Source organism: Cajanus cajan, chromosome 1, assembly GCF_000230855.2.
Source record: "Cajanus cajan strain Asha chromosome 1, NIPB_CcT2T_4, whole genome shotgun sequence".
Lineage (NCBI taxonomy): Eukaryota > Viridiplantae > Streptophyta > Magnoliopsida > Fabales > Fabaceae > Cajanus > Cajanus cajan.
Window position 1 is genome coordinate 79,874,351 of NC_138517.1, and position 12,036 is coordinate 79,886,386.

A 12,036-nucleotide genomic window follows, 5' to 3' on the forward strand; every position below is an offset into this window, starting at 1 on the left:
ACCAGTGGACTTTAGTGCACGGTTGCTATCAAACTCCATTTGCCCAAGTGTGCCTGTTTGAATTCTATCTTTACTTTTGAATTTGTCAAGTTTGAACAAACATTTAAAAAAAAAAAAAATACAAATCTTGACTCCTAGTGGTATCATTCCTTGTAAATTTGTTGTTTTCATTTCAAAATTAGTTATAATAAATCTTTGGGAGGAGCTTGCAGTATTCTCTATATATGTACATTTCTTTACTTTAGAGAGTGTATAAATATTGGTTAAATTAAGATTAGATATGAATTTACGCTATATTTGGTTATGTGTTTAAAAGTTTTAGAATGTATGTTTTACTTTTCAATGCATAAAATATGAAAGTTAAAACACTGTTTGTTGCTGTGAAGTTAACGTGAATTATATTGAACACGCACATATATTGACTTGCAAAACATTACCTCCTCTAATTCTATAATCAATCCGATTTTGAAATATTGTGAATAACACATCACTTCAACAAAGAAAAATGAAACAATGTTGAAAAGATAAGAGAATAACATCCACCTAAAAATTGACCTTCCTTGCGTATTTAGTTCACCATCGTTAGCGTGTATACCGTGCAAGGTGTGGATTAACTGGGAAAAAAAATTACATAATTGTGTGTTAAGTTTTTTTATTGCAAAATTATTATTTGACAGAAGAAGAAGAATACGATCAAATAATTTTGAATTAATTAATAAGCTATCGAGAAAAAAATTATACATTATGCCAAAAAGACACAACTCATATATACTTGAGTATAACATTTAAGCTTTTTTAAAAAAATAATAAAATTTCTTTACATGTCTTACACCATATCTTTAGTTGCGATTAGATATGCAACTTATATCTGATAGAAAGAATTAGACACAGTTTGAATAAATTTCTCAATACATATCTATACGAAAAAAATAAGTGTTGTCAGTTCCAAATTTGATTGATTAGTCGTGAAAATGGCCAATAACTAAATAGTTGATTTCTTTGTAGACAGTTGATTTAAACAGAGAGTTTCCTTTGGATTGAGTTCCTAGTCTAATTTTTTTTTTAATAAATAATAAAGTTTAGATTGAAACAAAAGAGGATCTTGTGCAAAGTTAAAAGTCGCCCATCAATATTTATAAAAATTTTTACTCTACTTAAAAAGTTTTTTCTAGTAGTTATTGATTAAAGATTGGTTAAACTACCCCTTCTATGTGAAATTGTGATAAAAGGATCACAATAAATAACAAAAATTTGAAAATGAAAATAAATGATTCATAAATTCTAAACTATTTTTCATCTATAAAAAAATATAAAATGCAATGAAGATCAAATCTAAATTCTCTCACATTTTTTTCCAACTCCTTCTCCCCTCTAAATTCATTGATGTTAAACTAGATTTTGATTGAGAATCCTAAAATGATGGTAAAAACTCCCATTTATATAGAGACAAAAATCATTAGTTGTATACATAACTATCTAGTTCCCATGTTTTAAGGAGGTAGGAAGTAGTATCTAATAGGGTGGGTTTTGGGCCAAAAGGAAAAAAAAATTAAAAGTTTAATGAATTTATATGTTAGTCTTTATTTTTTATTTTAATTCTTAAATCTAAACAATAACACTTGTAAGGTTATTATCCAAATGTTGACATCAGCTAAGTTATATAAGTCCATTCCCCTTACATATGGGGCATTAATAAAAGTAGGGGTGTTCATAGATCGATTTTTAAAAAAATTTAAATCAAACCAAATCGAACTATTTTATAAAAATAGATCGGTTAACCAATCATTTTTTTATAAAGTGAATCAGTTTGATTTTTTTAAAATATGGATCGATTTTTTTAAAATTAGATTGGTTTGGTATGGTACAGTTATCCATTTTTTACTCATATATGGATCTATTTTTTTAAAAAACCAAATCGAACTGAACCGATCCACTTTGTAAAAATGGATCGAATAACTGAACCGATTTTATAAAGTGGATCGGTTCGTAGTTTTTTTCAAAATGGATCAAATTTTTCAATACGAATCAAATCGGTTATAGATCGGTTCGGATCACTTTAAATTTTTTGTATACACCTAGATGAAAGAATTTTTTGTATACACCTAGATGAAAGAAATATCTCGATGTCTATTTTATATTGTTTTAGCTCTTTTATGGCGGTCTTAAGAATTATAATAGCTTAATTGTTAGTTTTCTAACATGTGTGCTTTCATCCGACTTACCCTATCTTCCATGCCCATGGAAGACATTCTCCAAATTATTTCATCATAACTAAACGTTATGCATTATGGGAACCATAACTAGATTATACTTAGATCATTTCATCTATGTATAATTCAATAATAGAATATTTTCTTTAAATTTTACCAGCTATTTTTTTATTAGCTTACCTTTTCTATTATGTAATCAACATACAAATGATTGATTATATTTTAGTTTTAGGATCGTCTCAAAACTAGAGGAAGGAGTCAAATAGCGTAAGTTAGCTAGAGGCACATACAGAAACTGATTATGAACACTACATGATTCAAATTAGAAGAAAGAAAATGTAACACAAACACATAACAAAACAACTAGTGGCACAGCATATAGCTTCTTTATTGGTACCCTCTAATCACACCAGTTCAAGTGTAATCATTCCTAATTCATTTAGATGGAGCTAACGCTACCCTCCTGTGATGATTCTCGGGAGGCCACACTAGCAATATCAAGTTCAGCAGATTTCTTGTTAACAAAATTACATTGTTTTCTAATTTCTCCTTTGGTCCCAGTTAGCACACCAATATTGCCCATTTTAATCATTGAAGCCTCAAAGCTGTCAAAGAAAGCTTTTTGGTCACTACTGAACTTGTTAACAATGCTGATTGTATCAGCACCAGTTGTGGAAAATAGCTCTTGGTCACTCTGAAGCAAGCCCTTCTTAACTTGAAGGTTGGAGTAGTAGTTCTTGTCGAATGTATCAGGAGTGGTTGGATCAAAATTGGCAAGGTTGTTAGGTCCACCATTGGGGCATGTTTTTTGCAATTGTTGCAAGTAAGTTGTGTCAAGAGTTGGATCAGGTTTTCCAGAACCACTAAAATTGTACAATCGGTCAGTAAAGAAAGCGCAGTGAGATCTGCCAAATGTATGAGCACCTGAAATTGAATCATATAAAAAATCATATACTAATTAATCCACCATCTGTTGTCTTTTATAACTTTACCCTGAATTTCAAGAAATTTTCCATTTATTAATATTATTTCCAACACGTAAGATAATTTGAATTTGGGAACATTTGTTACCTGAGAGTGCAACTAGATCAGTAGTGTTGAGACCTTGAGCAACAAAGGCTGCTTTAAGCTGAGTGAGGTTGAAGAATGGAGCTGGAAGATTTTGATTGGCAAGGGTTCTGTTTGCTGTTAAACTATCCCTTCTTCCCAAGGGAACTTTCCAATCAGGACCACCAGCCTGTGAATACATATATACTTGTATCATTTTAAGACTAATAAAGTAAAAGTTATTCTTAAGCATGACTAATAATGATATGTCTTTGAGCTAATCTTGTGATGTAATAATCAATGTTAAAAGATCATATGGACTTCATAGACATTTGAATTAATATCTCTATGAAGAAATTAAGTAAAGATATTTTTCTGAATGATCTTTAATTAGACTCAGCACACAAATAATCAGTTTGAAATTGCATTTATACCAGAACAGAAGAAATTTCAGCTGCAAGGGTAAGAATATCAGCACAAGAAACGACGCCGGGGCAAGCATTTTCCACTGCTGTCTTGATCTGGTTCACAACATCCAAACCTCTGATTGAGTTGTTGTTTGGGAAAGCTTCTTGCTCGCTCACTATTGTGGCAGTGTTGTTCAACAAAATTGATGCGTCACAGCCCTACAAAAATACAATAATTTTAGTTTCTTCAAAAAAATAATTATTTTAATTTAGCTTATGAATAGTAAAACTTATTTCATTTTTTTTTTCTTTTACAAGTGCTTAAGGAAGAAGTTACTATTCAGAGTCATAATCAATTTATTTCTAGTTCATTCTCAATGACTACATATGTGGCCATATCAGTATGGTGTGTCCGGTGGTCAAGCAATTTATAGGAACTTTTTTTGTCTCTCGAGTTTCATTGTAAACAACTACATATGACCATATGGTTGTGAACTAAGTCACCGACACTTCTGTGTATGACTACATTACACTATATAGGTTGAAGTTGTACCTACAAAACTTTAGGTTCAAATTTTGTTATTGTCACTAATTTATAATATTTTTTTTTCTGTTAAAAAATAAATATGACCGTATTACACCTCCCTTTAAAGAGTTGGGTTGGAGAGCTTATACTAAAATATGTGATAAAATGAAATGAAGGGTATGTATGTATATAATTACGTACTTGAACAAAACAGTCGTGAAAGTGAAGTCTAACGAGACTAGCAAGCATACGAGGATCTTTCTGAGCAACGCTACTCACGACTTGGCGAACAATGGAGTGAACGTTGGGACAAGTTTTCTTGTAAAAGGAAGGATCAAGTTGTGCATCTAAGGAGAGTGGTAGCACTCCAAGCACCACAACCATACAACACACTGTGACATGGAAGAAACCCCTCATTTTTCCTAATGTTAGACTCTGCGTCTCTTGTTGTTAATGTTGTGAACAAGGAGCCTTTATTTATGGAGACAATTATCACGGATATTCCTTGCGTCGGCTACCCATGCTATATTATAATCTTATTGTGTCTGCTAAAAGATAAAAAGTGAAAAGACAAAAAAGTTTTAGAAGTAATGAATTCGAGCATAACTCAACATTACAAAAAAAAAAATTATACGGGACGAATTATTTTATTATTAAATTTAGTACGTGAATAAATAATAAATAATTATTTTTAATAATCTAGAATAATAAATTTATATATAATTTAATTTTATAAAATCAGTTTAGTAAAAATTACTTTCCATTTATATATTATTTAATTATTTAATTTTTAATCGACATGAAATTTAAATTTTTTAATAAAAAAAATAGGTAAATATCATAAGCTATATGATTAACAAGATATGTGTGAAAAGAACTAAAAAGAATTGTCAATGATATGTGAGTGTTTATTACTTTATATATATATATATATATATATATATATATATATATATATATTTCTTTTTATTTTTCATTACATCTCATTTATTATAATTATATTTTTAACCCTTTTATTTCTATTTTTTTCCTTTTCACCTCAGCTCAAAATAAGATGTACTTGTATTATTATTTGATTCAAAATATGAGGAGTGTGCATGTTAGTAATAATATATTGGACACTATCTTTTTTATTCTTTACTTTTCTTTCTCGTTAGTTAAAATTTACCGAGTATCACTAATTTAAAATTAAGCATAAACTCATATTTAATAAAAGTCACATAAAAACCCATCAAATAAAAAAGATTTTATGAAAGAATAAAAGTTAAAAATGGTGTTCATAACATATTCCCTTAAAATATTAAGGAGTACTTTAATAAGTTGTTGTTCCAGTGCGTAGCTAGTCCTACTGTCATGTGGGTTTGCCGTAAATTAAGATAGAGCCCATTGTTGTGATTGACACCAACTGAAATTAATTTCATGTAGTACCATATTATAGAATCAACTATATTGAATTAATTGATACTCGACTCAATTTTTTAAAATAAGATTTTAAAATGAAAAGAATATAGTAAAAAGAAGTATTCTACTAAAAGGGATGAATTAAGTGTTGATTACTGTATTCAAGTCATGCTTTGCAAGCTCTGACACCAAGTTGTGGGTCACTAATAGTATACGGAGTTTTTCAACTTTTCCATTCACTCTCTTCATTAGGCATGCCAACCGCGTGGGTCGAGCGCGGGTCGGGAGCTCCCACAAATTTAAAATTATTATTGCCTCCACCTTTAATACTTGTTAAAATAAAATTTGGGTACCTGTTCGGTATGCCTAAAAGTCCCACATCACTTAGAAGTCGAGGCTAAGGGTAGTTTATAAACACTCTTCCTCCTTAACCCATAGAGGCGCCTTTTCAAGGACAAAATCGTGACGGCCCAACTAGTGCCAAAGTGGACAATACCTCGGATGCGGTGACCCTAACGATGATAGCGGACTTACGGTAGGAACATCTCGGATGCGGTGACCCTAACGATGACAGCAGACTTACGGTAGGAACAGTACCTATTTTCGTCTGGTAGGATTCGAGTTTTCCTGGCCCGCTCCCACTCTCTTCGTATTTTTTTTTCATTTTTTTTAAATAAATATGAACAAATTTAAAAAAATGAAAGAAATGTAAAACAATACAAAATTTTACATATAAATATTTTGAATTTTGATATATATATATAAATAATTTTTAATTATATTATTAAGCAGGGTAGATTAATGGTTCTAACATTGATTAATAAATTTTATTAGGGTTCTTGTCTAAATCAGTTTTAGAAGTGATTTTCAACAACAATTAATTCCAAAAGTTCAATTTATGGGTGGGTAAGGCAAAATAAAAATTAAGAAAGTAAAAAGAATAATTAACTGAATAACGTTAATGAATAATTTAAAAATAATAGATGGAGTCACATCAATTCCTATAACACTAATAAATAAATCGCTCATAACTAATCTATGATGTAAGAAGAGTGAAAGATGGAGGCTAAGGGCGATGCCGTGATTAAAACTTTCGCTTTTCTCATTCTCTTTCAAAAATGCCAATGTGTCTCTCCGTAAATAATGAAAGAGTTTCTCTTTACGAGTCTTGTGTATATGTCTTTAATATTATGCCTGTCAACATCATTCACATAAGTGAACAAAAAGCCCGATGGAAAAATGTGTTATAGTTTATGAATCATTGAGCGAATCAATCATAAATTCAGATAATGGTGCATTATAATTGAAATATTTTCTTTAACTTTTCCAGCTATTTTTTTAACTTGCCTTTTTAATTATACAATCAATATATAAATGATCGATTATATTTTAGCTTCTTAAGGATCTCTTTCCTAAACTAGAAAAAAGCACACACAAGGAGCGAAAGTTAGAGGCACAAAAAGAAATTTGATTATGAACACTACATGATTCAAACTACAATAAAGAAAATCTTACACAAACACAGTGCATAACAACTAGCTAGCATCGGGCACATGGCATGAATGTGCCTGTAACATCTTTATTGGTGGGGTCTAATCACACCTTTTCAAGTGTACACTAGTCAACCCTAATTCATTTAGATTGAGCTAACCATACCCTCCACCGATGAATCTTGGGAGGCCACAGTAGCAATATCAAGTTCAACAGATTTCTTGTTAACAAAATTGCAATGTTTTCTGATCTCTCCTTTCTTTCCAGTGAGCACATCAATTTTACTCATTTTAATCATTGAAGCCTCAAAGCTGTCAAAGAAAGCCTTTTGGTCACTGCTGAACTTGTTGACAATGCTAATGGTATCAGCACCAGTTGTGGAAAATAGCTCTTGGTCACTCTGAAGCAAACCCTTCTTAACCTGAAGATTGGAGAAGTAGTTCTTGTCCAATGTATCAGGAGTAGTTGGGTCAAAATTGGCAAGGTTGTTAGGTCCACCATTGGGGCATATTTTTTTCAATTGTTGCAAGTAAGTTGTGTCAAGAGTTGGATCGGGTTTTCCTGTACCACTGAAGTTGTACAATCGATCAGTAAAGAAAGCACAATGAGATCTTCCAATTGTATGAGCACCTGAAATTGAATCATATGCTAATTAATTCATCATATATGTGTGGTCTTTTATATCTTTACCCTAAAAATCAAGAAATTTTCCATTTATTATTATTATTATTATTTGCAACATATAGGATAATTTGAATTTGGGAATATTTGTTACCTGAGAGTGCAACTAGATCAGTAGTGTCAAGGCCTTGAACAGCAAAAGCAGCTTTAAGTCGAGTGAGATTGAAGAATGGAGCTGGAAGATTTTCATTTGCAAGGGTTCTGTTTGCTGTTAAACTATCCCTTCTTCCAAGGGGTACTTTCCAATCAGGACCACCAGCCTGTGGATACATATATAATTGTATCATTTGAAGTCTAGTAAATTAAAAATTGCTCTAAATTAAACATGATTAATGTCTAATAATATAGTATAGATTTTGACCTCATAGAGTTTTGAATTGATATCATTTGTAATAATATATATTTTTTCTTAGAAACTTTCATTTAACCACGTACATACGTTACATGCATCATTTGTAATTGATTGCAACCTTTTGGTTAATATATATTGTGATAATGTGATTTTATAGTTGGTATAACTTATAAGCAAAATAAATTGGATATAGCATTTATACCAGAACAGAAGAAATTTCTGCTGCCAGGGCAAGAATATCAGCACAAGAAACCACTCCGGGGCAAGCATTTTCCACTGCTGTCTTGATATCGTTCACAACATCCAAACCTCTTATCGAGTTATTGTTTGGCAAAGCTTGTTGCTCACTCACTATCGTCGCAGTGTTGTTCAACAAAATCGATGCGTCACAGCCCTGGATATGCCACAAGCATCAGCAACATAATTTATAAGATTTGTGAGTAAAAGTAATATTATTCTTAGAGTTCTAAATTTTAGACAACGGCACAATATAATCACATGATGGACACTTTTCATTAATTTCTACACTTCTTTTTCTTTTATCTTTATCTCTTCAGATGTGTACCAGTAAAGTAGCAATACATGAAACATTTTTTAATTGCTGAGAATCATAGAGAAAAGGAGGTTATAATGAGATGAGATTGAGGGTCGCTAGCTGGTGCTCGGGAACATAGCCACCATTATTATTCCCTCAATAAATTAGACCCTTCAATACCTATGGTTGAGAATGAAAGTGGTCCCATTATTTATGGATTTAGGAGTGGTGAGTGGAAGCTGTCAAAAGACATGTCATTTATGGTGAAGGAAATGGTATTTTCTCATCTTAAAGTGTATGCTTTTCAGTTTTCACATATCTTGCTAAAAGAAATGTCGTTATAGTTAAAGTAAGGTGCATACTACGTACGAGTGAGACCAAAAGGATTATGTTATTATGTAAATGTCTGTCGTTTAAACTTTAAATTGCTTTTCCTACGGATACACAAATAAACGACATATATTTTATGACTGCATAAAGAAAAAGAGTAAGTAATAACATATATTATAATTGAAAAAACGTGTGAAAAAGTTAAAATTATTATGATTACCGGGTTAAATCTTATAAAAATAATAAAGAAATACTTAAATTTCAACAGGTTTAATTGATTTTTTTACTTCTTATATTACAATGAAATTTTCCTTTTAGTTACTATAATTAATGTATTTTATTTTCTATATATAAAATTTTATTTCTATTAAATCTACATAATTTCATAAATTTTACTTTTTTAATTTTATAATAATTGTACCAAAAATTAAAATATAATATATATATATATATAAAGACTAAAATAAAACGTTTTTAACTATGAAAATTAAAAAATAAAATTTATAAAATTATAAAGAGAAATACAATAATATAAGATAACAACTTCATCTACTGTCACCACTTTGCCATAAATAACAAGTATCATATTTAGAAAGACCATTACCTAGAACATATAAGCTAAATCCTTTAATATTAAAGTAGTTTTTTTTATATATATATTTAATAGGAATTAAGGTATATAACCATTTTTTTACCATAATAAAGATAGAGTGATATCTTTAGCAGTGATTTCACGTCGAGATTAAAGTTCAAAATATCAACTCTTAATTAAAATATACAAATTTCAAACTACTTATGGTAACAGTTTTGTAAAGAAGGGGTTTTGAAGCAAGGAAGCATAAGAAGAGAAAAAAGAAATAATGGTGATCGAGGAAACAAAAGTCTGAGTGATGATGGATTAAGTTAAAAGCTTACGCACTTGAACAAAGCAGTCATGAAAGTGAAGTCTAACGAGACTAGCAAGCATGCGGGGATCTTTCTTTGAGACGGTTCTGACGACTTCGCGAACAATGGAATGAACCTTTGGACAAGTGTTTCTGTAAAAGGAAGGGTCAAGTTGTGCATCTAAGGAGAGTGGTAGCACTCCAACCGCAACCACTACACAGCACAGAGCTGTCACTGTGACATGAAAGGACCTCATTCTTTTCTGTTTTCTTCTTCTCTTAGACTCTGCTTTTGATGCTGTTGCAAACTAGGCAGAAAATGAGCCTTTATTTATAGAGACAAATGACCATCATGGATATTCGATATTGCTACCGTCGGCTACCATCATTTTCAAAACAAAAGAAGGAAGATTCATGATCATTAATACAATTTTTTTATGTAAATTTTATATAAAAATTTGCAATAAATATTGTTTCTACAAAATTTTATCTTAAAATAATATCTTTATAAATAACATATTTTTCTAAATTTTAAAATTTATAAAAAAAATTATAAAATTTCTTGCGAAAAAAATTTATAAAAAAATAAAAAAAAATAATTACAGAAAGTTTATTACGTAAAAGGTAATTTTTAGGTAAATTTTATTAATAATTCTTTAATTGTTAAATGTTCACAATGAATATACTATTTTTTAAAGTCTTAAATTATAGATTATAGGTCTAACACCCAACCACACAAAATTAACTTGTAAGATAAGTATTGTCTTAATTTATATACTATTTTATTATTTTATTTTCAATCGATGTGGAACTTGAATTTTTTTATAAATATTAATTAGATGATGTTTTTAGAAAGAGAATTAATTTAATATATATTTAACAACAAAATTATATTATTATAAATTACTTTAACTCTTAAAATATTTAATATTTTAAAAAAAACTATTTATTTATTAATTAATTTTATTTTAAAAACTATTATTAAATTAAACTCATCATCATTAATTTATATATTTAATTAAAATAAATATTTCATGTATTAATATTTTAAATTAAAATTAGTTTTTATTAAATATTTATAAATAATTTAGTAAAATAATATTTTATTAAGTAAATAGATTTAATTTTAAAATTTATAAATTATCGTTAAATATAAACTCATTATCATTAATTTATCATATTTGTAAAATTTTATATATTTAATTTATTTAAAATAAAAAATAAAAATTAATTATATTGATATATTTATGAATAATTTAGTAAAATAACATTTTTTAATTAAATATTTTAATTATTAAATTTATAAATTTAATCATTTTTTTAGCAGATTAAAATTGGTAGAAAAATCTGCAAAAAAAGTTACTTGTAAATTTATTTTACCATTTAGTAAACATTACTTGTAAATTTATTTTTACAAGAAAATTTGTAAAAAATAAAATAAAATTCTTACAACATTTTATGCAAATTTTTACCATGAAAAAAAAATCTTTATGATCACTAAAATTGTAGTAAAATTTACAAAAAATTTTTATAGATTATTTTTCATAAAAATTTTGTAAAAAATATCTGTATATTATTTTCACAAATAATTTTATAATTTTTTTTGTGAAATTATTATTTTAAGAAAATTCATAAAAAAAACTATAAATATTTTTTTAAGTAAAATTCGCAAAAAATAACACTTTTTTAATAATAGATAATTCACGTGACTATGGATAAAAAGACAAACATATAAAATTCTTGAATTACTCCCTTAAATTAAGTGAATTTTAAAAAAGTTATAGAATTTAGGATATATCAATTGTATTAACCTAAAATTATCACCAAACAAGTGGATTATCTTACATGAGATTGTATCAATAATATTTTAACTTACATGAGATTGTATCAATAATATTTTTCCTTAAATTATTATGTAGTTAAGGTGTTGCAATGCGTAGCTAGTGCCTAGGGGTACTGTCATATATACATGTGGACCCCCTAAAAGCAAAAGTCTACTATTGCTGATTGCCACCAAATGAAATTTATGTTATTATATCATAAAATCAAGTGGTCCTGATGAGGTGACACGTGGGCGGCACGACCAGGATTTGGTTTGCACTATCTAAATTTTCTTGGCATTTACGTCATTAATTATATTGCAAAATGGCATGGTGGAAGTATGTTATTCAA

General features: G+C 28.8%; 2 protein-coding genes and 1 long non-coding RNA gene across 3 annotated transcripts; 1 reads left to right on the forward strand and 2 right to left on the reverse strand.

Annotated features, from left to right (window-relative positions):
• Positions 1-2,506: 2,506 nt before the first annotated feature.
• LOC109789371 (peroxidase 15) lies at positions 2,507-4,663 on the reverse strand. The gene is made up of 4 exons (XM_020348301.3): positions 4,392-4,663; positions 3,692-3,883; positions 3,282-3,447; positions 2,507-3,134 (listed from the first exon to the last, which is right to left on the reverse strand). Exons 1-4 carry the CDS (start codon positions 4,605-4,607, stop codon positions 2,650-2,652), a joined length of 1,059 nt encoding a protein of 352 aa, XP_020203890.1. The 5' UTR covers positions 4,608-4,663; the 3' UTR covers positions 2,507-2,649.
• Positions 4,664-7,038: 2,375 nt separating this feature from the next.
• Positions 7,039-10,186, reverse strand: LOC109789370 (peroxidase 15). The gene is made up of 4 exons (XM_020348300.3): positions 9,900-10,186; positions 8,318-8,509; positions 7,858-8,023; positions 7,039-7,712 (listed from the first exon to the last, which is right to left on the reverse strand). Exons 1-4 carry the CDS (start codon positions 10,119-10,121, stop codon positions 7,228-7,230), a joined length of 1,065 nt encoding a protein of 354 aa, XP_020203889.1. The 5' UTR covers positions 10,122-10,186; the 3' UTR covers positions 7,039-7,227.
• Positions 8,418-8,757, forward strand: LOC145951823 (uncharacterized). The gene is made up of 2 exons (XR_014429760.1): positions 8,418-8,551; positions 8,673-8,757. It is a non-coding gene; the product is annotated as an uncharacterized LOC145951823 (long non-coding RNA).
• Positions 10,187-12,036: the final 1,850 nt, after the last annotated feature.

Coding starts and splice junctions, on each gene's coding strand:
- LOC109789371 (XM_020348301.3), bottom strand. CDS start 4,607: ATGAGGGGTTTCTTCCATGTCACAGTGTGTTGTATGGTTGTGGTGCTT. Junction 3,884..4,391: donor TTCACGACTGTTTTGTTCAA/GTACGTAATTAT, acceptor GTATTTTTGTAG/GGCTGTGACGCATCAATTTT. Junction 3,448..3,691: donor CTGAAATTTCTTCTGTTCTG/GTATAAATGCAA, acceptor ATGTATTCACAG/GCTGGTGGTCCTGATTGGAA.
- LOC109789370 (XM_020348300.3), bottom strand. CDS start 10,121: ATGAGGTCCTTTCATGTCACAGTGACAGCTCTGTGCTGTGTAGTGGTT. Junction 8,024..8,317: donor CAGAAATTTCTTCTGTTCTG/GTATAAATGCTA, acceptor ATGTATCCACAG/GCTGGTGGTCCTGATTGGAA. Junction 7,713..7,857: donor TGATCTAGTTGCACTCTCAG/GTAACAAATATT, acceptor ATTCAATTTCAG/GTGCTCATACAATTGGAAGA.